At 53.8% G+C, this 27,917-nt stretch overlaps 3 protein-coding genes across 5 annotated transcripts in view; 1 reads left to right on the top strand and 2 right to left on the bottom strand.

Annotated features, from left to right (window-relative positions):
- Positions 1 to 18,268, bottom strand: part of OPHN1 (oligophrenin 1) — a 50,944-nt gene extending 32,676 nt beyond the window's left edge. For all 3 annotated transcript variants that reach the window (XM_069015114.1, XM_069015115.1, XM_069015116.1), the window contains exons 1-2: positions 18,055 to 18,268; positions 3,249 to 3,344 (exon numbers count right to left, since the gene is read on the bottom strand). In XM_069015114.1, the coding sequence (XP_068871215.1) occupies positions 3,249 to 3,344; positions 18,055 to 18,208 (250 nt within the window). In that variant the 5' untranslated portion in view covers positions 18,209 to 18,268. The remainder of the gene's footprint in view (positions 1 to 3,248; positions 3,345 to 18,054) is intronic.
- LOC138110665 (collagen alpha-1(I) chain-like) lies at positions 18,243 to 18,638 on the bottom strand. The gene has a single exon (XM_069015868.1). The coding sequence runs from the start codon at positions 18,636 to 18,638 to the stop codon at positions 18,243 to 18,245; it is 396 nt and encodes a 131-aa protein (XP_068871969.1).
- Positions 18,639 to 18,679: 41 nt separating this feature from the next.
- Positions 18,680 to 22,681, top strand: YIPF6 (Yip1 domain family member 6). The gene is made up of 7 exons (XM_069015113.1): positions 18,680 to 18,757; positions 19,553 to 19,681; positions 20,228 to 20,306; positions 20,668 to 20,710; positions 21,364 to 21,489; positions 21,592 to 21,749; positions 22,420 to 22,681. Exons 1-7 carry the CDS (start codon positions 18,680 to 18,682, stop codon positions 22,536 to 22,538), a joined length of 732 nt encoding a protein of 243 aa, XP_068871214.1. The 3' UTR covers positions 22,539 to 22,681.
- The last annotated feature ends 5,236 nt before the right edge of the window (positions 22,682 to 27,917 follow it).

The following is a 27,917-nucleotide window of genomic DNA, read 5'->3' as shown; positions in this document are numbered from 1 at the left end:
AAAAGAATAATTTAGCCTGGGGAAAAAAAAGACTAGGTGGGAGTAGCTGACTGTCTTGGGCTGACTCACCCCACACCACGGGGGAACACGCAGCCCCTTTCCCTGCCAATCGAAGGAGAACTTGGGAAGGGGCTGAATTTGTCACACAGGAGGAAACCTCTCAGCAGCACAGCATTGACAGTGCCAAGCCAAACTCCCATCTCTCTGGGTTGCAAGGCAAGGCTGGGCAAACACCTGCCCACGCAGGTAAGTGTGGCTGTGTGCTGGATGCCTGGGGGAACAACCTGATCACCCCAGTGTACCTGGGAACTATCTGGGAGTTAGCTGGGAAAAGTTCCCACAGTTCCAGCCTGCTCAGCACAGCGTGGGGCAGGTCTGGTGAGTCCCAGGCTCCCTCCTGCCCTGGTGGGAACAGCCCGGAGTGGCTCTGTCAGACCCCAGAGCTCTGCAGTTCAGCTGGGCTGGGCAGGGCAGCACAAGAGGGGCACAGCAGGTGTACAGCAAGGCAGGCACAGGATTAGCTTGTCCCACAGGTCAGGGAGAGGTTGCTACTGTGCTCTGTGTGCAAGCTGAGGGCCCTCTCCCCTCATCCACAGCGGCACCTTGAGAGAGGTACCTGTCCTGCTAAAATCCAGCGTGAGGATTCATTCTGCAGCTGCTGAGACACACAAAAGGGAACAACTGCAGCCTCGTGACATGGGCCCTCAGCTGGCAGTGGCACAACAGACTTTCCTGATGAGTCAGGAACTTCTGAGCTCTCCTCCAGCGAGGGCTCCGGCACCCAGCAATGCAATGCCCCGACGGCTCATGGTGCTCACGCCCAGGGCCACACATAACTGTCACTGCAGCTCCCCAGGATGATGGGAAACCTGGAGTGCATGGACACCAGGGGCCTGAGCCAGGAAAAGAATTATCATGGGAGAAGGAGAATCTAGCCCCAAACTTACAGGGAATGTGTCAGTGCCTAAAATGTTCCCTAGCTGTTTTTTTCCCTTTGCTCTACAGGAAGAGCCCAGGAAAATGTTTCGTGGCTCCAGTCATGGAGCAGACCACTGAGTTTGACCCTGCACCACACATATGAGGCTCAGACCCTGCTGCCAGCCCAGCAGTGCCTGGGAGCAGTGGGGTGGATCTGTGCTACTGGCCTGGGTCAGCACTTGCCAGACCTTGCAGGGCAGCGTGGAGCAGGGGAGCCACCAGCAGCACCACCTGCCCAGCCACACCTGGGAACTGACACCTGGAAATGCCAGAGCAACTCTGCTGGGCAGCCAGAAGCATTCCAGGAAGGTCCTTACAGCCAGAGGATTCCAGGTTCCTGTGCCTGGGAGGGAGGAATGTGCCATCCCATTTCACTGCCCCCTTTGTCTCTGCAGGAGCCGCAGATCTGGGTCCCATGAGGAGCCCAGGAGGGGCCACAGCTGTGGGGTAACACGGGTGCATCCATGACCTTTCACGTCCCCAGGGGAAAGTGCTGCTCATGACAGACAACATCAACCCAGTGTCCTGACTGCCACCTGCAGTGTCCCCGCCGCCACCCGCTCGGGTGCCTGGCTGCTCTCTGCCCACACGGGAGAGCAGCATGACTTTAGCTCTATTTACAACCCAAACACGTTCTCTTGCAGCACATAAGAAGCGCCTGTAAATGTTCTGCTTCATTCCCATATCCTGCACATCAAATGAGCTCTGCACTCCCACGCAGATCCCTGGCACCCTTGCAGGAGATGGAAGATGCTACGGAGACGCCAACGCCCCACTGCTGTGTCAGGAACAACGAAGCCTCAACCCCTGCAGGAACAGCAGGGCTTGGGTGGGAGGAGGAACACAGCCCAGGCTTCTTCACAGGGAAACCGGGGACCTCTTCTTGAAAAAGCAAAACAAATACTCCCCAGCAAAACTGAAGGGAAACACGCTCCTTTCACCACGGAGCGTTTTACATCTGCTGTGATCTCTTCTTGCTCTCCCTCATCCCACAACCCCTTTATTCAACTTCTGCCATTCCCAGCAGCCTTGCCTGGTCATTGGAGCTTTGCCCCTTCCAGCCAAGAGGAGGGACACTCCTTTCCTTGCATGGCTGTTTGCCTCAGACCCCTCAGCTCCCAGGAGGGCCATTTACATGGCAGAGTTCTCCCCTCTCTGACCCAGATGTGTTTGGAAGCTCAGCACCTCTGCTGCTATTAGATTTGGAAGCTGACTCATTTCCAGCAGGTTTCACCTAGAGACTTTCCATAAAGGAAACAAGCCTTGGAGGGGCAGGGCTGCAATCTGCTTCACATGGCTTTAAATACAACAGCCCAAGGAACAGGCTCTACTTCCTTCCCCTTCTGATGGCAGCCGACAGACCTGACATCAGCAATGTCACACTGCTGCCACTCTTCAACTGCTGCCTGACAAAAGCTGGTTTTCTTTTTCTTTTCCCCTCTGTGCAGCCCCTGGGAGCAGCCTGGCAAAGACCCTGTGCCCCGCCCCAGGAGAGCCTATGGGCAGTCCCAGCCCCTCAGCCCAGGCAGGTGGCCCAAGTGTTTTGTCTCATGGGGCAGGGTCAGAACCCTGGGGGCTGAGGATCCCCTGTTGTCCCTCCTGCAGCCTCCTGCCACCCTGCAGTCCACCCACCCCGCTAAGCCAAGAGCAGAGTCATGTGAAACATGTGGGGTTTGGGGCATTCAGGCCCTTCGGTTCAGCCCCCCGGGCAGTGGATGCTGAGTGACTCCCAGAGCTGCGCCGGGGGAGAGCAGGGATGTAACTCAGCTCAAGGATCACTAATCCCCAAGCAGATGTGCAGGGAGCAGCCCTGCAAGGCTGCCCAGGGCACAGACAGCCATTGTTTTCCATTTGAGACACATCCAGCAACCCTTTTTCCCAGCAGTTTGCAGCCTGGTGCCTTTGCAGGGCAGCGTGGGGCAGTTTGTTCCTGTGAGGCCTTTCCAACGCAGCCAAGGCAGCTTTGGGGGCAGCACCCACTGGGCTCCTCTGCAGCACTGGGAAGAGGGGCTGCCTGGGAGGTCACCACCCCGCCTCCTGCCCAGCACCTGGCAGCATGGAGCAGGCCTGGAGCCATGGAAAACCTCTGCAAATTATCCGCTGAATTGGGAATGTGAAACTCGACCCGTGACTGTTCATAAAATAATCTGTGGAAGAGCTGCCTGGAACCTGGCTCCTGAGGCTGCTTAAAAACCATCAGGCAGGCTAATTCCTAGAGAGGGAGACTGTTCCAGTTACTGGAAGTCAGCTTCAAAAAGCAGAGAACTCACCAATATTGATCTCATCATCCGTTAGTGTGTCACCAATGAAGTCGAACTGGAAGGACTGCAGAGTCTGGGAGAACTTCTGCACTGCTGAGGAGTACCCTGGAAAAGGACAGAGCAGTCAGCTGTGGGTTTCTGCAATTGTTCTACAGAGGCTGCAAGTCTTAGGAATTTATCCTGAATGGAGCAAGACCAAAGGAAGGTAGTTATGAAAATCCATAGGCATTGGGAATTTCAGCCCTGCAGAAAACGCTGCAGCATTAATAACCCTCAGAGGCTGTGGAAAGCATTGGCTTTGGGGTTTTTCTCTCTCTGAAAAAGCTTCTGCAGCACTAATGGATGCACCACACAGTACAACAACTGATCAATGGCCTTGTGTACAGCCACATACAGGAAGGGACACTGACACACTTCCCTGCAGGAAAACAGAGGAGATACTCCAGGGCTCTGTGTGCACCAGCACAGCTCCTTGGAGCACAGGGATTGTCAGACAGGCTGACCACAGTTCACAGGAATTGTTTCATAATACGGGACAAAAATCTGTAGTCAGAAAACAAATGTGAGGGAAAAGGCAGGACTAAAAATAACTGTCCCTCTTTGGGGTCATGGACACAGACAGGCCCTGAGGGAAGGACAGTGCCACAAAGCACAGAGCTCAGCCAGGGGTCTCAGCTGGGCTTGCCTGGGCACCCACAGATGGGCCTGGGACCTGCTGCTCCCACTGGTGAGGAACAGTCCGGGCTGGAAGCAAAGATACTGCCTGATGTTGGCTGTGGCTCAGATCAGATTATTTTTGGACCTTCCAGAGATGTTGCTGGCCCAAAGGATGCTTTGTGCCTTTGCACCCTGTGTGGCTGCAGGACACGGCTGGACGGCGTCTGCTGGCACTGGCAGAGGAGCCCTGGGACAGGGCACTGACACCACAGCAGAGCCCAACCCAGGGCCAGTGGGATCAGCACCAGTGACACTCACTGGATTGACTACATCATCTTGCACAAAGCTACAACAAATTCCTGAGATACAAACAGACGGAGGCTGCACTTGCCTGACTTCAGGAAGTAGGATGTAGACGACAAAAAGAAAAGCAAAGGAATAATGTTATACTCCAATTTACATTGCTATTTTCCTTAATTTGGGACTCCAGCTATAGGCACAGTCCCAGGCTGGACTCCTTTGTGGTGGTGCACAGAGATGACACTTTCAGAAATTCAGGAAATTGCAAGTGGGGAAGATGTGATGGCACAGACGTTAACATGCAACCAGCTCCCACTACTGCTTTACCAAACCAGCACCATGATTGTTGTATACAGGAACTTGGTGTACATGGATGGGTTTTCTTTAGTTTGAAAATAAAACTTACTACTGTGGTGGCAATCATGGCATGTTCAGAAATGCTGCTGTGAAGGGGAGAGAAAAATTGGACAACACTGAAATGGATGTTGGGGAAAAGAAATCAAGAGGCCTGTATGGGATACCAGCAGGTCCCCAGACTGCCCTGCTTTCCCTGTCCCCAGGTCAGGAGCTCCTGACCCTCCCCAAGGTCCCCAGGCAGGCATGGACAGGGGGACAGCCGGGTCCCTGGTGCAGGCTCAGAGCGCAGTCCCCGCTTCTCCCTCAAAAGCCTCGTTCAGCAGCTCCCTCCGATGGGTCAAACCTTTGCTCCTGAATGGGCAGATTCAGGCCTGAATGTTGCTATTTAGCCCCAGCTGCCAGAGGCTGGAGCACGTAAATGGGTGAACTCTTACACAGAACGATGTCATTGACTTGATGGAAAACCTCAGCAAATAATTCCCCCTCAGTCCCCCAGCGCTCGCTCAGGCCAGGCCGGAGGCTCATTCAGCCCTCGCTCAGGGGAATCTTTGTTCATCCCCCTGCAAACCCCCATCACCATCCCTGACGCTGCTGTGGCCCCATCCAGCCCCTCCCCTGCCGCTGGTCACAGGTGATGTTCAATCCCTCCCTCTGAACACCCCTCCTGGCCCAGTGTGTGTCCTTGAGCCCCTCTGAAAGCAGCAGCACCCCCAGCCAGCGTCCATCTCTCTGTCTGTCCATCTGTCCCCTCCATGGGTGCTGGGGTAGGTGACAAGGCACCATGGCTCTGGTGTCCCCTTGAGCCAGGAGCACGGCAGCACATGCAGGTCCCGCGGGTGGCACCTGGCACAGACAGAGGCTCTCCGTGTGCCGCGTGTCCCTGCCAGCCCAAGGGAGAAGGAGGGAGAGAGGGAGAGCGAGCGTGAGCCTGCACCATGTGTGCCTGGCAGGCTCTGGAGGAGCTCTTAATGGAAACCAGGCTCCTCCAGACCAACACAACTCAGCTCCCACACGTACAGAGCCTTGGCTGAACACCGGCTCCTGACAGCTCCTGTGTGCACGCACAGGACAACACTGCTGCTGCTGCAGCACTGCCACAGCTCTGGGGTGTGACTGGGACACAGCATGGGGCTGACTGACTGCTGGCACTGTGGGACAGCTCTGGGGTGTGACTGGGACACAGCATGGGGCTGACTGACTGCTGGCACTGTGGGACAGCTCTGGGGTGTGACTGGGACACAGCATGGGGCTGACTGACTGCTGGCACTGTGGGACAGCTCTGGGGTGAGACTGGGACATAGTACGGGGCTGAACGACCACTGGCACTGCAACAACATAGGATGCCCCCGCTCAGGGCTGTGTCCCTGCAGGGCCCAGCACAAGGGCCTGAGGCAGAGAATCGGCATCAGTGCTCAGAAACACTTGGTGAGAAATTGCCCCTTCCCTTGGTGGCACCCGAATGGCAGTGTGGTGACACCAGGGATGGTGCAGGACAGGGGGGCCGGGGAGAAAGAGATAAGCCATGGCTACAGGAAAGAGGCTTGACCACAGGAAGGGGCCAGCAGGATGAGATATGCTGTGTGGAAAAACGGGGCTCCATCCCACGCTGGGAGAGATAAGTCTGTGTTCTCCCTTGTTTTCACAGTCGGAAATGTTTTCCCTCCCAATACAAACACTCGGTTGCCAAAGTCTCCTGCTCTGTGCCCCCAGAGCCTGGCAGGAGGGAGACGCGGCTGCAGGGCCTGTCCTGCTCCTCCAGCACCAGGACCCAAGGATCAAGGAATAATGCCATGCTTCAAGCTGGAATATCCCCGCAAACAGCACGCCAAGGCTCAGCACTGCCCCAAGGACCCTGCCTGCTCAGCCTGTTTCCATGGAAACACACCAACATGAATTTGATCAGGAGTCCTCAAGGACTCTTCTCCCTTCCAGCGTCAGGAAGCAATGCCAAGTTTCACCATTTGTGGTCACAATGATTTACTCTTCTAGTAAAAATGAAGTTCCATCCCTGCACAGAGTGGCCCCAGCCAGGCTGCGGGGCAGGAGTGGGGAGCAGCAGTGCCAGCTGTGTTGGCCTCAGGAGGCACACAGAGAACTCAGGGCTGTATTTATGTGTGGATAAACACACCTCCAGAGCCAGCAGCTCTGGAAGGATGGGCCTCATAGCCTGCTCAGTATGGACCTAGAAGGATTCTCACTTCAACCTTTCACAGCAACCACAGGTAACCAAAAACCACAAACAAAAATGTGCTGCTACCGCTGCAAAAGCCACAGGCTTCTGACAAAACACAAACAAAAGCAGAGCCCCAAACCAGGCTGTGCTACTGCTTTTTCCTCCAGTGCTTAGAATTTAAACCAGAAGGAAACCATCACCACAGGACAGAGCCATGGAGGAACAGGGTGAGCAGACACAGCCAGAGAATGGGGCACAGAGGTGTCGCCTGAGGGTCTGCAGTGCTTAAGGTGACACAGGTGCACATCCTTAATTAGCTTTACTAATTGCAACCTAGAGGTCACAATCTGTGTGACTGCAGTGGTCCATTCCCAAGAGAGGAAACCATGCCCCTGAGCACACGGAAATAGAAGTGGCCGTGACAACCAAGCCGTGACAGCTACGGGGATCAGCAGGATCTCTGCACCAGGACAGGAGAGCTGTGCTTGGGCTGCCTCATTTAACACCACAGGGACACAGTGGGACATCGGGGGTGGCACAGGTGCAACGAGCAACCTGATTTTTGAAAATAAACCCTTTGAAAACCAACAGACATCTCCAACTGTGCAGGAGAGCAGGTGGGGAGGGTACACCTCACAATGGCCAGGGCCAGGCTGCCAGCACTCTCACCCCCGTTATCCACACCCAAATAGCCCTTGTTTATGTGACACTCGTTGGCTGTGCAGCAGCTGGTATACACAGCACTGCTCTGCTTCTTCCTAGGAAACAGCCAGATGGGAATTGCTGCTCCTCCAGAAGCTCAGGGGCTGAGCAAGCAGTGGGTTCAGCAGTCCTTTGGCTAATCCTCATCACACGCTGCTCCCTGGGCATTACACTGAAAATTAAGAAGGGAAAACCAAAATAAAAATACATCCCCCCCCCCCCCCAAATCATTGCAATCATTGGTCAGTGACACTCCCAGTGCAAAGGCAGTCCTGAATCTAATCTGATCCAACTGAAAGCATGAATAGTTGAACAGTGATGGGGCTGCAGCATCCCTGTCCTGTTCCTGGGAAGGGACAGAATGTCCTGGCCCACACTGGAAGGTGAGAAGTGACTTTAACCGATCTCTCTGCCTGCACCTGTGCATGGGTAGCTCGGGGAAGAGCAGCCAGCAGAGATTTCCATGGGGGAAAAAGTAATTCCAGAGCTTCTGCATCTGCCCAACCCACAGATTGCAGTGCCAGAGCAACTCAGTCACAGCTTTAGCAACCCATGAAGAAAACCCATAAGGAAGGAATAAGGAGAACCCAACCTGGGACTGACCATGGCAGTGCAAATAACCAGAGCAAAAGTAAGCAGGAGCTCCATCGTTGCATTTTGCTTTCTTCTTCTTCAGCTTGAAAACAGAACTATCAAAGCCGGCCACATGCTTCCTTTCAAATAAGCAAACAAAAGACAATAAAAGTTCACTCTGTCCTTAAAAAGAGTATTTTAAGACATGGAAATTTTCAGGTTAGGATCTGAACCCTGGAAGTCCATTTCTGTCAGGGAAACGTTGCGAGACCCTGACACACAGCAGCTGAAGACACACCTACATTTCCTACCAGTGGCCCCTATGGATGATTTTCTCCTCCCTGGTAGAAAGCTGTGCACAGCATACATACAACATGTGAAATGCCACTTTTCCCAGCAAAAAGAGAGAGGGCTGTGATTCCTGAGGGGAAAATAATGTGCCCATTGTTACCAACTCCCACCAAAGCATTCCCCGGGGAGTTGCATGACTAAAGAAATGGAGCTGATCCCCATCACCAGCCTGGGGATGAGGTTCTGGACATGGTACCTGACCCACTGCTTCCCAGGGATTCTCTGTCCTTGCTGCAGAGCTGTAGGAGCCAACACACAAAGTATGTGTGGGCCAGACTTCTCTGAGCCATTGGATTTACACTGTGTGTACTACCTGCATGAAGTCCCCAGTCTCTGTCCCACCAAAATACCTCAGCCTGGAAATCCATGAGATCCCCCCACTGAGCCCAGATGTGCCATTAGGATCAGGAGTAACAAGCCCTGACTCATGGAACACTCCCAAATACTCTACAGCTGCTCAAACACAGAAACATGTTGATTTTCTCAGATGAGGATAAAAAAATAACGTTCTGATCAGCCTTCTAGGTAGTCCCAAATCCACACAGGATCCCGCAAGGAATCCAGCCCTCTTGGTGCTGCCCAGAGGAAAGATGCTCAGCACTAGGGAATTACAGAGCAGCCCAGGACAGGCAGTGCCTGGCATTGACCCAGGGCAAGCCGTCCGCAAGTGCCCCTGAAGGCTCTGTGGGGACTCAGAAATCCTGACACATTGGACAAAGGCCATTTTTCCCACACTGACACGGGTTTTCCACTTGCCAGGAGTAAGTGGCTAGCATGGACTGCTAAAAATAACTTGCTATATTTAGCTGTGTTTTACAAATCTCTTGCAAAGGAATTTACTGGATGTCTCACACTCTGTCACACATTTACCTCTCCTAATCAGCCCTTCATTAACTGACTTGTTCATAAGCTGCTGTTTCCCTTTCACAGCCAGTCCAGCCCAGGCTCCAGGCAGCAGAGCAGGGCTGTGCTCCCAGTAAAAAGAAATTTTTCAGTACCTCCCCCTAACCAGGGACCCTTTGCTCTGCAAACTGGTTACCTGCCCTCTGGACTATCGTCTCCGCTCACACATCCCCCTCCCACTCTCCCTCCACCCTCCACAGTTTCTGTTTCCTGTCCTAAACTTCAATCTTTTATTCTCATGAATTCTTCTCCTTGCCCAGCCAGTCTTGTGGGAAGTGCCCAAACTTGCTTGACAGGCTTGTTTTCTTATTTACTGTTAAATTAAAAACCCAAGTACCCACACAGAAGTGGTTCACGCTCATCATATAATTCTTGTGCCTGTCTTATCTCCCTCATTGCCTGATGGAAACTGGCTCTGCTGAACCTGCCACGCTCCAAAGGAACTGGCAAGGGTTATGAGGCTGCACTGAAGCTCAAGGCAGTTAAACACACAGAGGGGCTTTCCTGGATGCCTGGAGCAGGAGACCATGGGTCTCCTCACCAACAGCTTGGAAGTTTGGCAACGTATCAGCCCAAAACCCCAACCAAAACACAAAGCAACCAAGCAAAACTGGAAGGACAACAAAGTTTTGGGGTATAATGGTCTGTTTTGGAGAAAACTGGGAGCAAGTGATGTGGGATACAGCTTCTGGGAGAAGGACGCACTCTTATCCTCCCTCGGATTAAGTTATCCAATATCTTCTTCCCAAGACCTCCACAGTGACAGATCCATTGACCAGGAAGAGAATCATGCAGCATTTCAAGGCAAAGACATGGAACATTCTCCCAGTGACACTCACTGGCTTGTACTGGTTTCCTAGAGAGTGGCACTTCAGGCTGTATGTTTAATATTTTTATAAAGGACAGTGTGTTGGTTGAATTTTTTTAATGATTTTTGCATCTGAAACACGAGGGCAGCACAGGATGCTGCAGCGCAGCCTCCTGCCTGGTCCAGCACATCCAGGGCACCCCTGCTCTCCCACCAGCAGCAAAACTCCTGCTGGACTCAGCACTTCCCTCAGCACTCCTCAGGATGAGGTAAAACTGCATGGGTAAAACTGCACTTTGGAAGCCTGAACTTCTCAGAGAACAGATTTTTCCCCTTTGGCATTTTGCTGGCCTTTCAAATCAACCTTGCAGCCCTGCAAAGCTGGAGGAGTTGCTTCAGCAAAACTGGAAAGAGACACAGGGCAGCCAGCCCAGAACACGTGGCCAACTGAAGTGGAAGTTAAGCAAAGATGAGCGGCCTTAGAAATCAGCAAAAGTGGTGAAAGGCACAGTAAGAAATAATGCAACTGTTTTTTTAGCAAATGCTCCCGGGGTCGCAGAGGCAGAGAAGAGTCACCAAGGAGGAAATGCTGTTGTAGTCCTTTGGTTCACCACGGACCAAGCCCAACTGCGGGGCTGGTGCTGCCACACCTGCAGGAATTCCAGACCACCTGGTGTCCCAATCCGACTGTCAGCACACCATGGAATTGCTCAGCACTGCGCTGGAGCGCACTGCACCCAGGAGTAGGAGGGAGAGCCACAGCTGGGGAACAGTGCCCAGCTCCATGGGCACTGGCCCTGCTGGTGGAGGTGGTGCTGGCATTCCTGTGCTGGGCAGTCAGCAGCTCCCAAACCCTGCATGGGAGGCTCCAAGGGTGGCAGGCAGTTTTCCTGAGAACTCCCAACACAAAGGCTGCCGGATGCCTGCCCCTGCAGCAGGGATGGCCAAGGTGAGTCATGGGGATGGTGCTGCCAGGTGAGCCCCGGGGATGGCAGTGCCAGCTGAGCTGTGGCTGTGGCAGCTGGGGGACACTTCGGGGCTGGAAGCCAAGCAGGCAGCCAGCTGGAAGCAGGGTGAGGTTGGCAGGTGGCTCTAGCTGCTGCACCTATTTATACATCTGTTTACATCACTACTCTATTCAACAGAAGCCAGTTACCACCTTCAGAATGCCAGCCTAGGGACAGGTCCCAGGGCTGGGGAATAAAGAACAGACTCTTTGAAAAATAAAAATACACGAAGCAGAGCCATGGAAAACAAATGGATTTTCCCCTCCCTTGGGACGAGTTAGCTGTCAGGGAGGGGCAACAGCCGCTTTCCCAGGGGCATCAGGAGAGCGAGGGCAGAGCTGCAGAAATCCCTGCAGTGCTCCAGGCCACCCAGAGCCCCCGGCTCCGAGAGCAGCCGAGCAGGCTCTTGGCACGGTGCTCTGGCGTGAGCGGCAGAAGAGGGTGTGCTCCAAGATCCGCAGCTCCCCGCTGTACAGGCAGGACGGACACAGGGAAAACAAACATGAAAACAACGGACTCTTATCCGAGGCAGAGCACGAGCAATCCCCACAGAGACATCTTATGATCTGCAGAGCCCTCACATGCATCTCCCTGCAGCCCCCCTTCCCAGGCAGGGCAGGTTCTGATGGGCAAGGGAGCCACACTCGCTCCAAGCACAGATGATTTCAGAGTTTCCTTCGATAAGGGCGCAGCGGGGCCGGGCCAGAGGCCAGCTGAGTCACACAGCACGCCGGGGAGGGATCGCCAGCGCCTTACCAGAGAACTGAAGTGGTTCAGCGTGGGAAGGAATGCGCATCCCTCCTGATCCAGGCTGGGAGACAACGCCAGCGTGGACATGGCCTGTCCTGCACCAGCCGGCACCTCCTGGGAGACTCCTGGGCACCATCAACCTGATCAACACTGGGACAGTCTGACCTGCAGAGCACTCTTAGGGGGGCTTTGCCAAGAGCTACCCCCACTCTGGGCACCTCTGCAAGGACTTGGGGGTCTGGCTCCGTGCTTCCACCTCAAAGGGTCGCCCAACGCTCTGCAGGTCCCCAGTTCATCCTGTGATGGCACAGGAATAGGTTATGTCCCTCGTTCTCCATTTTCACAGCTACAAGGTTTAGTAACATTAATAAATCTACTCTTGTTTTAAACATTTCCAGGCTCTTCAAAATCAGGCTTGGCTGGGGGAACAGGATAAAAAGGAGAGAGATCAGACTGAGAGAGCAACTGACTTCTGGGCTGTACTTATATTTATAGACTTTATCTCAGGCTATTCTGCTGCTCTTATCTTCACTTGAACAACTTGTGACCGGACGTTCACCTGCATGGAGAATTCAGAAACAAGAAAGGACACTGGGCAAAGAGGCCGTGTTTGAATGTGCCCCGGGAAAAAACAGCCAGCACGGCCCGGGATCACCGCTCCCAGCATAGCAGCTTGGCCAGCGGTGCTGAGGAGGCTGTGAGACACAACACAGGCTGCTGTGGACAATCCACCATCACCAGAAAAGAAACAACAAGGTTTTAAAAGCTTTCTCATTCACACGTGTCAGAACCTCAGACAGAAGCTTTATGTGTTTGGAAAATTTGTTTAATGCTGAGTAAGGAAAAATAACTGCTGCCTGCTGAACTTCTCCAGCTGCAGCATTTTGGTGCTCAGTACGTGTAAATGGTGCTGATTGTTCACCAGAGTTGTTTCTATGAACCCACAGTTCTCCAAACCTCTGTGTTCCTGCTAGGCAGTGCCGCAGGGCAGTGCTCCGGACACTGCAGCCCCCACAGCGGTGCTTGCCCCTCTGTCCCTGGAGAATGGCCCATCCTGGCACTGCAGCCCCTCCCTGCAGCCCAGATCCATGGTTGGGCAGCCAGGGATAAGTGCCAGAGCCACGCTGTGTGGGCAGGAGGATGCAGTGTGGCCAGGACGTGCCACAGGTGTCCAGCCACGTACGGCAGCAGAACGGAGTGGGGACACTGCTGTCACCCACAGAGCCAGGCTGGCACCCAGCAGGACAGAAGCCACCCGTGAAAAGCCTAGGGGCAAGCATGGGATCCCACATCTGTAGTTACCGGTGTGCCACCAACAGTATTAGGAAATGAAATATTCCAACACTATCTCAAGAAAAAAGCCAGAAAAGCTGAGTCTTCACACAGTGACTCAAGAGGAAACTCTTAGGTCAGCAGCAACACTGCTATGAGCCGTGGGCTGTGAGACACACAGAACATGGATAACACCCACATCCTCCCAGGGAAGGAGCCAGGAAAGGCAGCAGAAGATGGATGAAAAGCTCCCTGCATGCCTCATGTGCAGCACAAGAAAAAATATCCTTAAACACATGAAAACGACTTCACCTCTTGTCCCGGCTCTTGTGCCGCTGTATGCAGGCGAGTCCTCAGGAAGCATATCTGGGCTGCAAAAAGCCATCACAAAATCTTGCATGTTGGTTTGTTTAAGCTGGACCAAGGGTGGTCCAGAGCCCACCCACCAGCCCCCGAGCTGGCAGGGACAGGGCTGGCTTGGTGCTGTTGCCAGCTGCCCCTGCTCATATTCCTGCCCTGGCCTTCCTAAAAAAAACCCAAGCCCTGGGCACACCTGGGCATGGACAGAGCAGCTGTAACCAGCCAGTGGTTCCCAGGGAGGAGGCTGGGGAGCAGCAGGGAGGGAGCGAGGGACACAGAGCTGGGCCCGGGGCCATCACGGCACAGCCCTGTGCCGAGCCACCGGCAAAACAAACCCAACAGCGACAACTTGCCCGGGGAGCTGCTCCAGGGGGAGCAAAACCCAGCAAACACATCCCCGAGCCCCAGAACACAGGGTGGGATCTGCCTCGCAGCTGGATCTGGTAGATCCTGTGCCCGCCCCTCGTCTTTCCTGACTGCACCGAGGATACTGGCTGCTGGGGGTGAGTTGGCTTTTTTTGAGTTTTTGTTCTTTTTTCTGCTATTGTGTTTTAGTCTCTGGTTAAAGCATGTCTGGTTTAGATTTGCACTAACTGGGGCCCTAGTCCTGTGCTCAGAGCCTGCAGCCCAGGAGCAGGAGCTGCTTCATCAGCAGCTGTTGGAGGCAGAGAGACCCCTTCTGCCCACCTGGGCTGAGGATGCCTGCAGGGCACAGATGCTCCCAGGGAGAGCTGGGGTCTGGCTATGGGTGTGACGTCTTTTGGGACCTTTAGAGCTGGGAAGTCAGGAGACAATTTTACAAGTTACCAGCAGTAACTGGTGCCCTTAGTGGCTGAAATCCTCAGCGAGAATGGGGAAGACCAGCAAGGAACTGACAAGTACAAGAGATCACATTATGGCTGGAGGAGAGTGTTGTATTTTCCAGCAAGTCATTTTCCCCCTGCTCCTTACTGTCTCATGGCTAAGCTGTCTTTGTGGGACAGGACGTTGTCACTGCAGCGCCTCAATGCCCAGCTGTGCCTCCCAGCAAAGCTGATGCTTGCCTGGGGAGCTGCAGCCTCTCCTGGTGTGGGACAGACTCCCCCTTCTTCTCCCTTTTCCAGAGGAGCTTTAGGGTTGTTTGGACACAGTACCCAGGACCTGGCTGTAACATACTGCAGGAACAGATTCCAGCCATTCTCCCCACAGCCTTCCCATGAACCAGGACACGGGTTTCTGGGGAACTGGGCAGACAGGCTGCTCTGCGTGGCTTCAATCCCATTAAAATAACCTATTCCAAGGCCATGCTGCTTCCCACACTCCACAGCATTAAACCCCCAGGCACCACATCCAACGACAGCACAGAAACCTGCCCAGAACAGGTCTGCCACGCTGAGGGACACAGCATTCCCTGAGGGGACAGGCCAGTTCCCACACACAGCGCTGTGGGACTGGCAGAGATGATGATGATGGTGTGACCTTCCTAGGGTGCCCAGGGAACCCCATTCTTGGGTAAAAGCCCAGACAGTCCCTACACATTCCTTTATCACATTATTCTTCAGAATGAAATGCTCACAGCACCAGGGGAGGCTAGGAACTGCCAGCACAGTCCCAGGCACTCTGCAGAACTCCATGCTGGACAGAAATCAAGTGCAAAACCACATACACAACATTTGCATGAGAACTCACAGCTCTTCGAGCTTCAAAGGACAATTTTCACCATCACAACACTCACAAGTACTAATGAGAAAAGCCTCAATCTGATATTTCTCCAACTCCATTTGATAGGTAATTGGGAGAGAAGATCAAAGACCGGGGAAATAGGTAAGTTTGCATTATCACACACACAGCAGAGCACAGTGAGCAGGAGAGATTAAAGAAACCCACACTAAAGCACAGAAACTGCTGTAAAGCAGCCATTCTTACAGCCAGGGAGTCACAACTTGTGACACCCCAGTGGCCTCGAGTGTGTGCCCTGAGCGAGGCTCCTCTGTCACACAGTGCTGGCCATGGCGAACTCTGGGCATGGACAAGCTGCTGTGGGAGCTGAATCCCCAGTGCCCACATCAGGCCCTGATCCTGGCCAGCCCAAGGGAATGGGCACCAAAATGAAGGGACAGACGCCTCCCAGTCCCTCTCCCTCCCTGAGCAGGGACAGGCCATGGTGGTCTCAGCACTGCCAGCACAACATGTGGGACGAGCATCATCACTTGGCACTGCCAGTGACTCTCTGCACTCCTGGCACAAAAACCAGGGGATACAGCCAACTTTACAACAAAAATAATTCCCATTTCTGACTCAAAGTATTATTTTATATTATTGGCTTTCACATCCAAGACTGTTAAAAATGTACAATATTATTCTCTGCTTTAGTCAGTTTAATTCCCCACTGGGCAGTACCTTACACTTTGTCCCCAGTGGTGTCCCACATAGTTGTGACTACTCATCTGTTGGGGGGGTGTCAGTCAGCAAGAGAAAATACTACACTCAAAGGCAGCACTGCTGGGGCTGTGACTGCAGGACGACCCTCACGAGGATATGGTGCGCTGCAGGCCCCTGGAAGAGCTTCACCTCTGGGATTTTGTTTGTTCCAGCTGGTGACACATCAGTTGGGTGGAAGGAGTGGAACCAGTTTCTCTTAATCCATGAAAGGCCACAGGAGTTTAAAGCCCCCCAAAGTGCCCCCCTCATTCAGGTAACCTGGCCTTGAACACTTTCAGGGATGGGGCAGCTACAGCTTCTCTGGGCAACCTGTACTAGGGCCTCCCCACCCTCACAGGGAAGAATTTCTCCCCATTATCCCATCTAACTCTGCTCTCTTTCAGTTTGAAGCCGTGGTCCTGTCACTCCATTCCTTGTCCAAAGTCCCTCTCCACCTTTCTTGTAGGCCCCTTCAGGTACTTCCCCCTCTATCCTCATTGGCTCTCACTCTCCTGATGGGACCACCACCACCTTTGCATTGCAGCGGCTGAGGGCACCTCCATCCCACCCTGTCAAGGAGCACAGAGGGATTGTCAGCCATGGCTGTCTGAGTGGACACTGGCATCTGCCAGCTGCCACCTGGTCGTGGTGAGGCCATGGCCAGTGAGTACCCCAGATTCCCACCCACAGCTCCATAAGGATAGGATTCACAGATATATCTATTTTTTTTAAGTTATCTGTTAATTAAACACAAGGAGTTGATGGAAGTCCAGGAAGGATTGGCCCCAGCACCTCCCTGGCAGCCTCCTGGATCAGCATCAAAAACACCCCACAGCATTTCAGGCAAGAAATCCTCAGCCCTGGGGGTTCTCGGTGCTGTCTGGGTGTGCTCAGCTTTCTTCTGCTTCTGCCCTTCCTCCCTGGCCAGTCTCCCTGGGCCGGGTCTGCTGACCCAGCGAAATCCCTCACATCCCTGTGCACTACAAACACTGAAAAGGGAAATGGTTTTGAACAAAGTGATCAAGAAAAGCATTTCCATTAATAAGCAGGTTTGTTTAAATCCCTCTGATTTCCATTTTGCTGGTGTTTTATTTGCCCTGAACTGCACAGAGATTTGGGTTTTTGTACCCATGTTAGGTCTCACAGCCCTGTGACATCGGCAGTTTCAGTCACACCAGCTTTTGTCTCTGCTGCTTCCAGATGGGCAAACACGGGCTATTCCAGCCACGGCCTCGATAACAAGGAAGCTCTGAATTATTCTGAACAAAAGGGCAGCAGCTAAACCTATTAAGACCAACTGAAACCAACCAGCTGGCAGGAAAACCATGTGTGACCAGCGTGGATTGTCTGTGTCCCTCCACTGCCCCCATGGATGCTCTGCTGGCCTGGGCCTGGACTCTACTGCATTGATAACAGCACAGAATCATGGAATCATTTGGATTGGAAAAGATCTTGGAAGATCATCGAGTCCAGGAGGGTATGGGAGATGGCACAGTGAAGGTGTGTATGAAGGTGGATCTGCAGCTGTGGAGAGGGAAAACAAATCTAAGCCGTCAGAAGGTCAGTGTCAAACACACGGGACTTGGTGGTTTCAGGTGACACAACCTGGCCCAGGTGCTCTGGTGATCTGTCAGCACTTCTGAACAGGCGACTCCCGCAAAGTCAACACTGAAATCGACATTTCATTGGGAGAAATGCTCACCGTGATTTAAAGAATGACAGAACAACGACAACAAAAGGAGGACCTACAGCAGGGCTCTGGAAGGCCCCTCTCATGCTCACAGTGGTCCCCCAGGGTGACGAGATGCCCAACGATGAACCCGCCACGCTCCCCCCGCGCTTGGGAGACGCAAAATAACGGAGCACCTTCTCCGAACAGGGATCACGGTCCCCAAACCAGCACATGCCTGGGAAGACTCGGCCGGTCCCGCCGCCGGTGTCAACCCAGCGGGACGGGGGATCGGCCTGTCCCTGCGTGGGGACAGCCGCGGGTGGCCCCGGGGGTGGCGGTGCAGGGACAGGGACACGCCGGGGGTGGCGGGGGCGGCGGCCGCTGCCCGGGGAACGCCAGCCCTCCCCAGAGCGATGCAGGGCACGGGGCCAAAGCGGCTCCAGCACGGGGCTGCAGGCGATGCCCAGGGAACGGGACACACCTCAGTGACCGGCCGAGCCCTGCCCGGACCCCCGCCCCGGCCCGCTCACCGCGGATGGCGGCGATGAGCGCGTTGCCGTCCTTGATCACCTCCTTGATGAACTTGTTGGTTCGCTCCAGCTCCTGCTCGTAGCACTTGAGGCGCTCGCGGAAGTCGGGGCTGTCCAGGTAGCAGTCGCTGAACTCCAGCGGCGGGTGCCCCATGGCCGCGGCTCGGCCCGGCTCCGCCGCGCTGCGCCTACCGAGCGCTGCCGCCGCCCCGGGCGCCCCACGCCGCCGGCATCCCGCGGGCCCGCCCCGCCCCGCCCCGCCCGGCCGGCCCGGCCGGCCCCGCCCATCGCTCCCCGCCCTCTCCCGCTGTCGCGGGGCCGGGCCGCGCCTCGGCCGAGGGATCCCCGCCCGCCGCGCTTCCGGCCGCGCCGCTGCCGCCGGGAGGTGTAGTCCGGGCTGTGCCCCCGGGGCCGCCGCCCAGCCCGCCCGGTCCGCTCGCTCCGGTCCGTGCGGTGCGGGACGCGCGCTCCGGGCCCGTCCAGTCCGTACAATCCGGGCCGGTCGCTGCCGCCGCCTCGCGGGCCGGTCCGAGTGCGCCCCCTGCCGGCGGGGCGGGGGCGGCGCCGCCCCCACGCGTTGCCATGGACGCCCCGGCTGCGGCGCGTGACGCGACGGCGCGTGGTGATGACGTCAAGTGGCCTCCACGTCGCCGGGGCGGCCAAGATGGCGGCGGCGGAGGGGAGCGGGGCTGGGGGGACCCTGGTGAGTGCGGCCGGGGGGGTCCCTGGGGGGAAGCTGGGGGGGTCAGGAGGGGGACCGGGGGAGGCAGGGGGCGTTCGGCCCCCCCCTCTCTTTGAGCAGGGCCAGGCAGTCGGTCAGGTGCCGGGCAAAGGCGGAGCGGGGTCTGGAGGCCTGGGCGGGCGGCGGCTCGTCCAAAGGGCGGGGACGGGGAAAGGGGTCGAGGAGAGGGGCGAGGAACGGGACAGGAAAAGAAGACAGGGAAGGGGACAGGGTCAAGAGCAGGGACGGGGAGCCACTGGCCTCCCGCCGTGCCCTCCCTGCCCCCCCTGCCCCAGCGTTTGCCGTCGAGCCGGTCGGGCTGTGTCCTGTTTGCCTTCACCTCCGGGCACTCGAGAGGTTTCCTCGCCCGCTGGCGGGGAGGGAAGGAGCCCGGCTAAGCCTGGTCCCTGTGTGTGCCCGGACCGGGGTGTCCGTGCAGCTCTCCAGGGCTGTTCAAGGCCAGTACTCAGGGGCTGGTGCGGCTGTGCAGCCCTCAGGCATCACCTCCCTTAAAACACAGCTTTTCTCTTCTTTCAGTTAGTGCTGCCGGAACAGAGCACAGAGGGCGGGTTCTGGGGGTGACGGGGCAGGCTCACACACACCTGCTCAGCTCTTCAGGCCATGAGCTGCTCGCATCAGGCAGCGACAGCCTGGCCCTGCTGTAGAACATTTCTTTTGTTGTAGCCCTGAATTCTGAGGAGCTGCATCCATCCCCAATCCCTCTGAAGTGCACACGAGCATGTTTGTGTTTCTTCCTAAAGGTTTATATCCGTTTAGTTCCCAGGTCTGGCAGATGTGTCGATATCCCAGGATATCCCAGTGGAAGGGGAGATCACTGTCCCTGTGGGATCTCACTCTCCTGATGAGGATTACTCCACGCTGGACGAGCCAGTCAAGGACACAATTGTGAGTCTGAGCCCCTGTCTGGAGTAAAACTCAGGTTTTCTGGTGTCTTTGGCAGCTGTTGTGCAAAACCACAGGTTTGCACAACTCTGCTCAACCTGTATTTCAGCAGGGATTGTTTTAGAACTCGTCATGTAAAACAAATTCCTGTGGATCAAAAAGTATCTGAGTTGTGGCCCAAAGTTTCTCTGTGATCGTGAAATCATTGTGAGGGCAGAGGCCTCAGTGAGAGCTTCTGAGAAACTCTGTGGACTGAAGGTATTTTTCATTTGTTTTCTTTTCCTAGAGGAGCAAACAAATTGTTGGTTATATCCTGGTGTTATTAAAGGATTACAATATTGTGGTTGTTAAAGAAAAGGATGTGATGCTGTAGTTGTTAAGGAATGTAGGAAAAGTAGTCATTGTTTGTTGCAGAGGATGCTACAGAACTTCTTGGTTGGATCCTCTCCTGATTTGCCATCAATGTTCCTTTACTTCTGTGTCTTTGCTTTAGCTGGGAGCTGTAATTTTTGTGAGGCGATGAATTGCAGTGTTTTGTGTTTGTTTCAGATGAGGGACCTGAAGGCTGTTGGGAAAAAGTTTGTCCACGTGATGTATCCCAGGAAGAGCAGCGCACTCCTCAGGGACTGTACGTGCTGGGGCCTTCCTGATTTCCAGAGGGTGCTTTGCCTTCGGGGGAGAGGCAAAATCCAGTGGGACAGGGATTCAGGAGTGTTGAACATCCTGTTCTGAACAGCAGAGATGACAGCTGGGCTCTGTGACAGGCTGGCGTGGGCCAGGATGGGTGGAATTGGCAGCTTTAGCAACTGGTGGGTCTTGAATGAATTTTGTTATAGATCACGGTGTAAGATGCTGAATAAGAAAATTGTAAAGCAGTGAGATGTGGAAATTGGCACCTTGGGAGTTGGGCAAGGGGCTCTGTCCTTCCCAGGAAAATGGAACTGAGATGGTTCTGTGACTTTTGTGATGTGTTTTCCCTCTCCCTGCAGGGGATCTGTGGGGCCCATTGGTGCTGTGTGTCTCCCTGGCTCTGTGAGTATTCTGGGGGAATTTGGGGTTTTGTAGCCCAGTGCATGAGGGAAATGAGACATTAAAAATTGCTAATTAATGTGTTAAGATCAACTTCATTTGATCCCTCTCTGTCTTGTGCAAGCATTGCTTGGTTGGGTTCTCTGATAAAATGTGTTTGTGACACTTCAAGCCCGTTAAATTTAGGATTTAAAGATGAACTCCTCCTGGTCCCCTGTCCTAGGAATGGTTTTACTGAAGGTGTCTCAGGTTGTCCTGATCAGGCTGTCCTGATTTGCCTGCATCCCATAGTTACTCCAAGCTTTCTCTGAGGCTGGTTTGTTCAATCACACACTACTCTGCTGCTTTGAGAGGTACCAAAACTTTGGTACTTTAATTTCCATCTCAGCCTGTTGTCCATGGCTTGATTCCCTTCTGAATGCTTTCACAGCCCTCAAAACAGCGAAACAAATGGACAGAAATCACTTCAGTTGAGCCACAACTATTTTCCTTCCCTGTGAAAATCTGAGGATATAATGAAAATAAAAAATGGATGTAAAGCTATGGGCCTGCAGCATAACTGGGGATCAGGGATGGGGCTCCTGCTCTGGTACCTGCTCCAGTCTAGGAAAACTCTGTCAATGCCGATGCCTCTGTCTGTCTCTTCCCCACTCCAGGATGCTGCAGGGTGGCTCTGCAGACAGCAAGGATGATGGAGGGCCCCAGTTTGCCGAGGTCTTTGTCATCATCTGGTTTGGGGCCGTTGTCATCACACTCAACTCGAAGCTTCTGGGAGGGACCATGTGAGTGTGGGTTTTTTCCATGGCAGTGTCCACTCTCCCATGCACGGAGTTCTGCCCTGCCTGGTCTGACTGCTGTTTCCCTGTTGCTGTCTCCTTGTGCAGCTCCTTCTTCCAGAGCCTGTGTGTGCTTGGGTACTGCGTGCTGCCGCTGACCGTGGCCATGCTGGTGTGCAGACTGGTGCTGCTGGCGGGTGTGGGCACCATCAGCTTCATCATCCGCCTCATCGTGGTGGGGGCCATGTTCGGCTGGTCCACCTTGGGTGAGTCCCTCACGTGTGCCCTGCGTGGCTCCATGCTTGGGGAGCTCGATCCGTGTTCATTCCCTTGGGAAAAACCAAGGGATGCTCTAGTCTGAGGTGTCCCTGGGCTGCTGAAGGGCTGTAGGAATAGTTCTTCCGATCCTCAAACTGGCAGAGGTCCTGCCTCTGCTTCTGCTCCTGGTGATTTCCATGGTCATATGCAAATTGCCTTGGGCAGCAGATGATGATTTAGTATTAAACTCTGTGAGACTGGTGGTTTACTCTATGATTATGTTATAAATACTATTAGAAAATGCTGATTTTATAGAGATGCATTTGCACTATTTCTCCTGTTCTTTATCTGTAAGTCTGGCTCTCATTGTACAGTGTTAATCAGCATTTATGGCCAGGCTGGTTGGGGCTTGGAGCAACCTGGGCTAATGGAAGGTGTCCCTGCCTGTGGCAGGGGTGGAATCCCTTCCAAACAGAACCATGCTGTGATTCCATGATTCTATGACTTGTCATTCTGTATGACAAAGGAAGTTGCACTTGGTGATTACAGCCCGTTGGTTTGAGCAGTGGTTTCTTTTTCAACACCATTGCAGTGCAGATCCCCACTGTAGTTGGCTGCCATGCAGTGGGGTCTCTGAGTGTTCTGCTGCTCCTGCTCCATGTGTTTGTGTCTCCGCAGCATCCACGGCGTTCCTGGCGGACAGCCAGCCCCCCAACCGTAAGGCACTCGTCGTGTACCCCATCTTCCTCTTCTACTTCGTCATCAGCTGGATGATCCTCACCTTCACCCCCCAGTGAGCACCATCCCGAGGGACTGGGACACGGACTGGACTTTTTCATGGACGCTGCAGTGAATCCTTGGCTTTATCTCTTTCTAATTTATATATAGGGATACTGTAAAAAGGCAGGTTGTGGGATAAAGCCAGAGAGCTGCAAAAAGTGCTTGTTTGTGTGTCCCTCTTTGTGAAAGATACTGATGTCCAGCTGCTGAGGGGTTTATTTAGCCCTGTTCTGTATTGGTGTTAAATAATGCCCACTGGGAGACAGGGTTTGTTCCATCTGAGGAGAGAGCAGGAGATCCTGGATTTTCAAGCTGTTGGGAGATGAAGTTCGCACGGCTTGGCAGATTTCCTGCCTGTGCCTGGATTCTCACTGAAGATGAAAATGCCTTATCAAACCATAGAACTTCACTGCAATGATGTGTGGAGAGGAAAGAGACATGTCTGACTCCTTTTCGTTCTCTTGTAGAGTGGTGGGATATGCACCCAGGGCAGTGTGGGACTGGGGCTTTCCCAGGAAAGGAGAGTTCAGTCAAAACTCAGTTGGGTCCCTTTGGAGAGAATTGGAGCTGGTGGCAGGGAGTTGCTTTTGCCCATATCCATGTGTTGTGTGTGTCCATCCCGTCATGTGGCAGGAAAGAGGGTTCCAACTTGGTGCCTTCAGCACTGCATCCATGAGGGGACTGTGGGCTCACTGCAAGTTACAGACCTGTGACCACAGGGGACAGAGCTCAGAGTCCTGCAGAAATGCTGAGACTGCATTGTAGCAGGGACTGGGCTCTGTGCATACGGGAAGGGAGAATTCCCTGGAAAGTACTGTGAATGTATATGTATGATAAAAACTAGGGGTTCTGTGTGGGAAGTTGAGGTTTTGCTGCACAGGCTGTTTGGGTCTGAAAAACCATACCAGGGCTTGGGCCCCAAAGTGTTAAAACAGCTTGAAGGAAGGGAAGTAAATGGTACTAGAGGTGGTGGCTGCTCTGAAGCAGGATGTGAATTCTGCTCTCCCCTGCCTCTATGTGACTGTCCTTTGGTTGTTCACAGGGCCAGCAAAGAAATGTGTGCAAATGTGCAGTTTGTTCCCTTCTACTTCCCATGAGATGTCAAACACTGTCCTGAGGGTTGTCTTGTGGGGTTTAGTTTTGCTTAATCCTTTAATAAAAGGGAGGGAGCTCTTCCGGTTACTGCAGGTGCATCGTGTACGTCTCCTGGGAACAGGTGTGCAAGAGTCAGGTGTATTTTGGCACAGACATTGGGAGCTGGGACTTGCTTTTGGAAACTGTACAGAAATGATTCCTGTTGTCTGTTGTCCTGAATCAGCAATCCATGAAATATCTGGGGTGAAAAAGCTGCTGTAAAATGTCCTTTTTCCTACATTTGTGCATAGACTGAAACTGAGGTCTCTGGGTTCTGCTGAGGTGTGAATGTGCCTAATTTCTAGTTCTATGTGCAAGAGCAGTCTGTGCTGTAAACGCTGGCGGTGGGTGGGAGTTGGGATGGAAATTGCTGAATTTCAGATTAAAAGTGCATTTTTGCATTTGTGGATAACGAGCTGCTGTGTGTGGCAGGGCCTGGCTGTGGCACCAAGGGGCTGGAGGGGAGCTGTGGTGGTTTGTAGACATGGGAACCATGGAAGGGGGAATTTTTAAGCTTCCATTAAATTATTGCTGGTATGGAATATGGTTTTTCTTTTAAGTGTGCAGTTTTTCATTCATTTAAATGTTAGTACAGCTTTTTGAAGCTGAGAAGAAGTATTCAAGGGAAGTGGATGGTAAAGCTGTTGATGGCTACGGTGGGATTCCTTGAGCCAAATCTTTCTGTCCTACAAGAATTTAACCACACATTCAAAGAAATCCTTGGATTCTCTCTGAGTCTTGTGATTTAAGATGCTGTTCTGTCTGAAGGATAATTGGAGTAGCATTTAATTGATCCAGTAATATTTTGAAATTTTTTACATGACTTCAGAAAGTCCAAAAGCCCAAACTAGGGTTTGTTCTTCAGCCATCCCTGAGGTCCTGCAGAGCCCCTGCTGTTGTCCCTCGGCGAGCGGACGGTCCTAAAGCCAATGGGACATGGGCACATTAAACACAACCAAACCATTTTGGTTCAGGGAAATGAAATGCTTCGAGCTTGTTTGATATTTGCAGATGCCTAGAATTAGTGCAGCTAATTGATAGTCCTTTAGACTGTTGGTGTCATCTGAGAGTGCCGAGTGCTCCCTGAATGTCCCTCATCCTGTCCAGCTGGGGGTGCAGTGCATCCCTCCCAAGGGCCCTGCAGGGGAGTGATCCCCGTCACCACAACAGAGAGGTTTAATTTGTGCTGCAAATGTCTGTGGTAAGAACTGTTCTGCTTTCCATGGGGGAAAGGCTTTTCCTTCTTTTTTAAAGCTGCCGTGGAAGGGTGACAAGGAGAAACAGCTGTGTTGCCTATAATGGAGTGTTTGAACTGCTCTGCAGAGAAATGGCTGAGTTTCCAGTGCACAAACCAGGCTTTCCTACTAGGTTTTTTTTAATACTGTTTATCAGCAGAAGTTGTTGTATATGTTTAATTTTGATCTATTTAATACCAATAAAAAGGAAAAGAGTTTATTTGTTTTAACTCAAAAAATTCAAACAGGCTGAAGGTCACGTGGGCAATGTGACATGTGGATGGAAGCTCTGTGCTCTCTGTACCTGTGGCACCTGCAGTACCAGGAGCTCCCCAGGCCTGGCTGGGGCAGGAGGGGGGAAGCTCCCCAGTCCCTACCCTTGTGTCCGCCTGGCCAGACAGGGAGAGCAGGAGATGTGGGCCACACGTGCCAGAGCCCCCGAGGCTGAGCCGGGACATCGCCCTGCCCAGGCTCAGATCCTGCTGGTGCTCACAGACAGCTTGGGGAAGGAGCAGTGGTGCTGGTGTACCCCAAAATCAGGGTTTCAGTGGCTTCAGGGCCAGGAGGTCTCAGGAGCCACCCAAGGGACCCGTGTGTGCCTCAGCTGTGCTGGCCAGTGATCACCAGAAGCTGAACGAGGCAGGGGTGATGGGGGAGCAGAAATCCGGTAGGAAGGGGCCTGATGGGTGAATGGATATTAAGCCCCATTTCTGCCTGGCTAATAAATCAATGGCAATGAAACCCATCCCTGAGCCACGCCAGGATTTGAGGCGGTGGCCAGGAGTTTGTCCGCACTCTTGCGCTGTACTGTGGGCTGACAATGAGGACATCCATGACACGACCCTGGCTAGGAAGCCTTGGCCTGGAGCTGGTGGCAGCAGGGACACGCTGCCCCTGTGCCAGGCATGGGCCGCGGGGCTGGGGAAGGTCACCATGGCCCGGTGGTCACCAGAGGGCGGCAGGACCGCGCCGTCCCTAGCAGCCTTTTGCAGGTTAGTTTTCACCTCCCCGTGGTTTCCAGCGCCCCCGGAGCTCTGGGGAGCACAGTCAGTGTCCTCTGTCCTGCAGACAGGACCGCGCTCGCAGGCAGCCCTGGGAGGTGAGTTGTGAGCTGCCAGCCTCAGCCGCCACCACCAGCCACCAGCTCAGGCTGTGGTGCCTCACCTGCCCCTGCTGCGGGGTTTCTGCCTGCTCAGTGATGGGCAAGAAGACACTTTCATTCAAAAAGGGCCATTTTTATTTATTTATTTTTTTTAAAGACAATTTACCAGTCCTGGAAATGTAACTGTTCCGCTCAAAAGAGGTGTTCCCAAGTGCAGCTCTGGGCTTTGTAGTTACACTTTGTTTGGATAAAGCTCGAATTTAGCATTTTTGTCCCCCAGTCTTTTTGTCCCCCAAATCTTTTAAGGCAAATATTCTGCATGCTGAATTGTACCCCAGGGCAAAGGAATGGGCAGGTGACAGTGGAAGGAAGGACTTTCCCAGTAAAATCAGGAAGTAACTCATACAGTGCAGCTGTTGACAGCTGGGACTGTGAACCTGATTGCCGACCTTTGGCTTTCCTGGCAGGGAAACTAGGTGACATGGCTGCAGGAGCTGGAAGTCAGGCCCGAGGCTGCTGAATCTCCACATTGCAGGTACTCAATAGAAGGGCAGTGACGGGTGGGACGGGACACGCTGTGCCCAGCACGGAGGTTCCTCAGCAGAGATGGGGAGAGAATCACCCAGGGCAGGTGTGACAGCCCAGTGCAGGGGGCAGCTGCTGGGACAGACACAAGGGTCACTGCATTGCTCTGCTGTCACCTTGTCAGGGGCAATGCCTGCGCTGGGGGGTTCAGGGTCTCTGAGAGACAGGAGTGAAGGTTTGCTCTATTAATTCTGAATCCTTGTTGGATTCGTTGCATAAGTGCACTTCCTGATGCAGGAAGGACAGGTTTGGTGTTTCTGCCCCAGTTACCTTCCATGAACTTTGTCCCCTCTGCCCACGTTTCAGGGAAGGGAACAGGGCAGGTTTTCTGGGGTGCCATGGCTTCCCCATGCCTGGTACTTTGGCACATCTGCACTCTGAGCTCTCTATGTCTGAGGAGCTGCTGTTTGTGCTGCTGATGGAGACAAGGGAGCATCGTCAGAGCCTTGGGGAGGCACGTGGGCAGGCAGGGTCCTGCCACCTGGGAACTCTGTTCTTCCCTGCTGTGCCTGGGAGGGAGGAGATGGAGTGATTCCCGGCCTCAGCCAAACTTCCCCTGCCTGTGTAGTAGGCTCAGCCCCAGCTCCTCCCAGGAGCCTGAAGCACACCACAGACAGCACCTGAAATCCATCCCAATGAGCCCCCTCCAAGCCCCCCTCTCCCCCAGTGCTGCACTGCCAGCAGTGAAAAGGGCACCATGTGAAGCACAACCTCCCCTGAAAGTATAGAGGGAGTTTGGCATTTTAAGAGAGAAATGAAGAATACAAACCCAGCTGGTCGAGCTGTAACCGTGGGTTTGCATGCTCTGCTGAGGAGAGCGTGGACGTTCCCAGAGTAAGGACCACAACACCCCTCTCTAATCAAATGGAATAGAAGGGAAGATGGGGAAAAGCAAAATAAATGTAGTCTCCTGTGTGGTTCTTGCTAATGAGTTATGATTTTGCATTGCCAGCTTTGCCAGTGGCAGCGAGGGTTCCATCCACGGGCAATGGAGCCAAGGAGCACTGAGCACCGAGCAAAGCCACCAGCATCTCCAGGCCAGCAGGATGAGCTGCTGACCCCGTGCTCTTCCTTGTCAGCTGAAGATGGTGTCCCTGGCTTCCTCTGTCCAAAGAGCAGCGAGTACAATCCTGAGGATGAGCCTGGTTATGAGCTGATCCATGACAAATCCTTGCTGTCCCTGTGGGGATCTTTTCCCAGGAGAACCAGGAGGCACCGCTCAAGATTTATCAGCCTCCCACAGGGATCTCCAGGGCACAGTGGGGATGCTACAGGCCACAATAAATTTTTCAGCAGCAGTGAAGTGCTGGCCTTTGGTGAACATTCCCAGACAAAGCCAG

This window comes from Aphelocoma coerulescens, chromosome 4A, assembly GCF_041296385.1.
Source record: "Aphelocoma coerulescens isolate FSJ_1873_10779 chromosome 4A, UR_Acoe_1.0, whole genome shotgun sequence".
Lineage (NCBI taxonomy): Eukaryota > Metazoa > Chordata > Aves > Passeriformes > Corvidae > Aphelocoma > Aphelocoma coerulescens.
This window is presented reverse-complemented; position numbering and strand designations above follow the sequence as displayed.

Excerpts from the sequence above, each read along its gene's own strand:
- LOC138110665 (XM_069015868.1), bottom strand. The coding sequence starts at position 18,638 with ATGGCAACGCGTGGGGGCGGCGCCGCCCCCGCCCCGCCGGCAGGGGGC.
- YIPF6 (XM_069015113.1), top strand. The coding sequence starts at position 18,680 with ATGACGTCAAGTGGCCTCCACGTCGCCGGGGCGGCCAAGATGGCGGCG. Across the intron at positions 20,307-20,667 it reads CAGCGCACTCCTCAGGGACT|GGGATCTGTGGGGCCCATTG; the intron begins GTACGTGCTGGG and ends CTCTCCCTGCAG. Across the intron at positions 20,711-21,363 it reads CTGTGTGTCTCCCTGGCTCT|GATGCTGCAGGGTGGCTCTG; the intron begins GTGAGTATTCTG and ends TCCCCACTCCAG.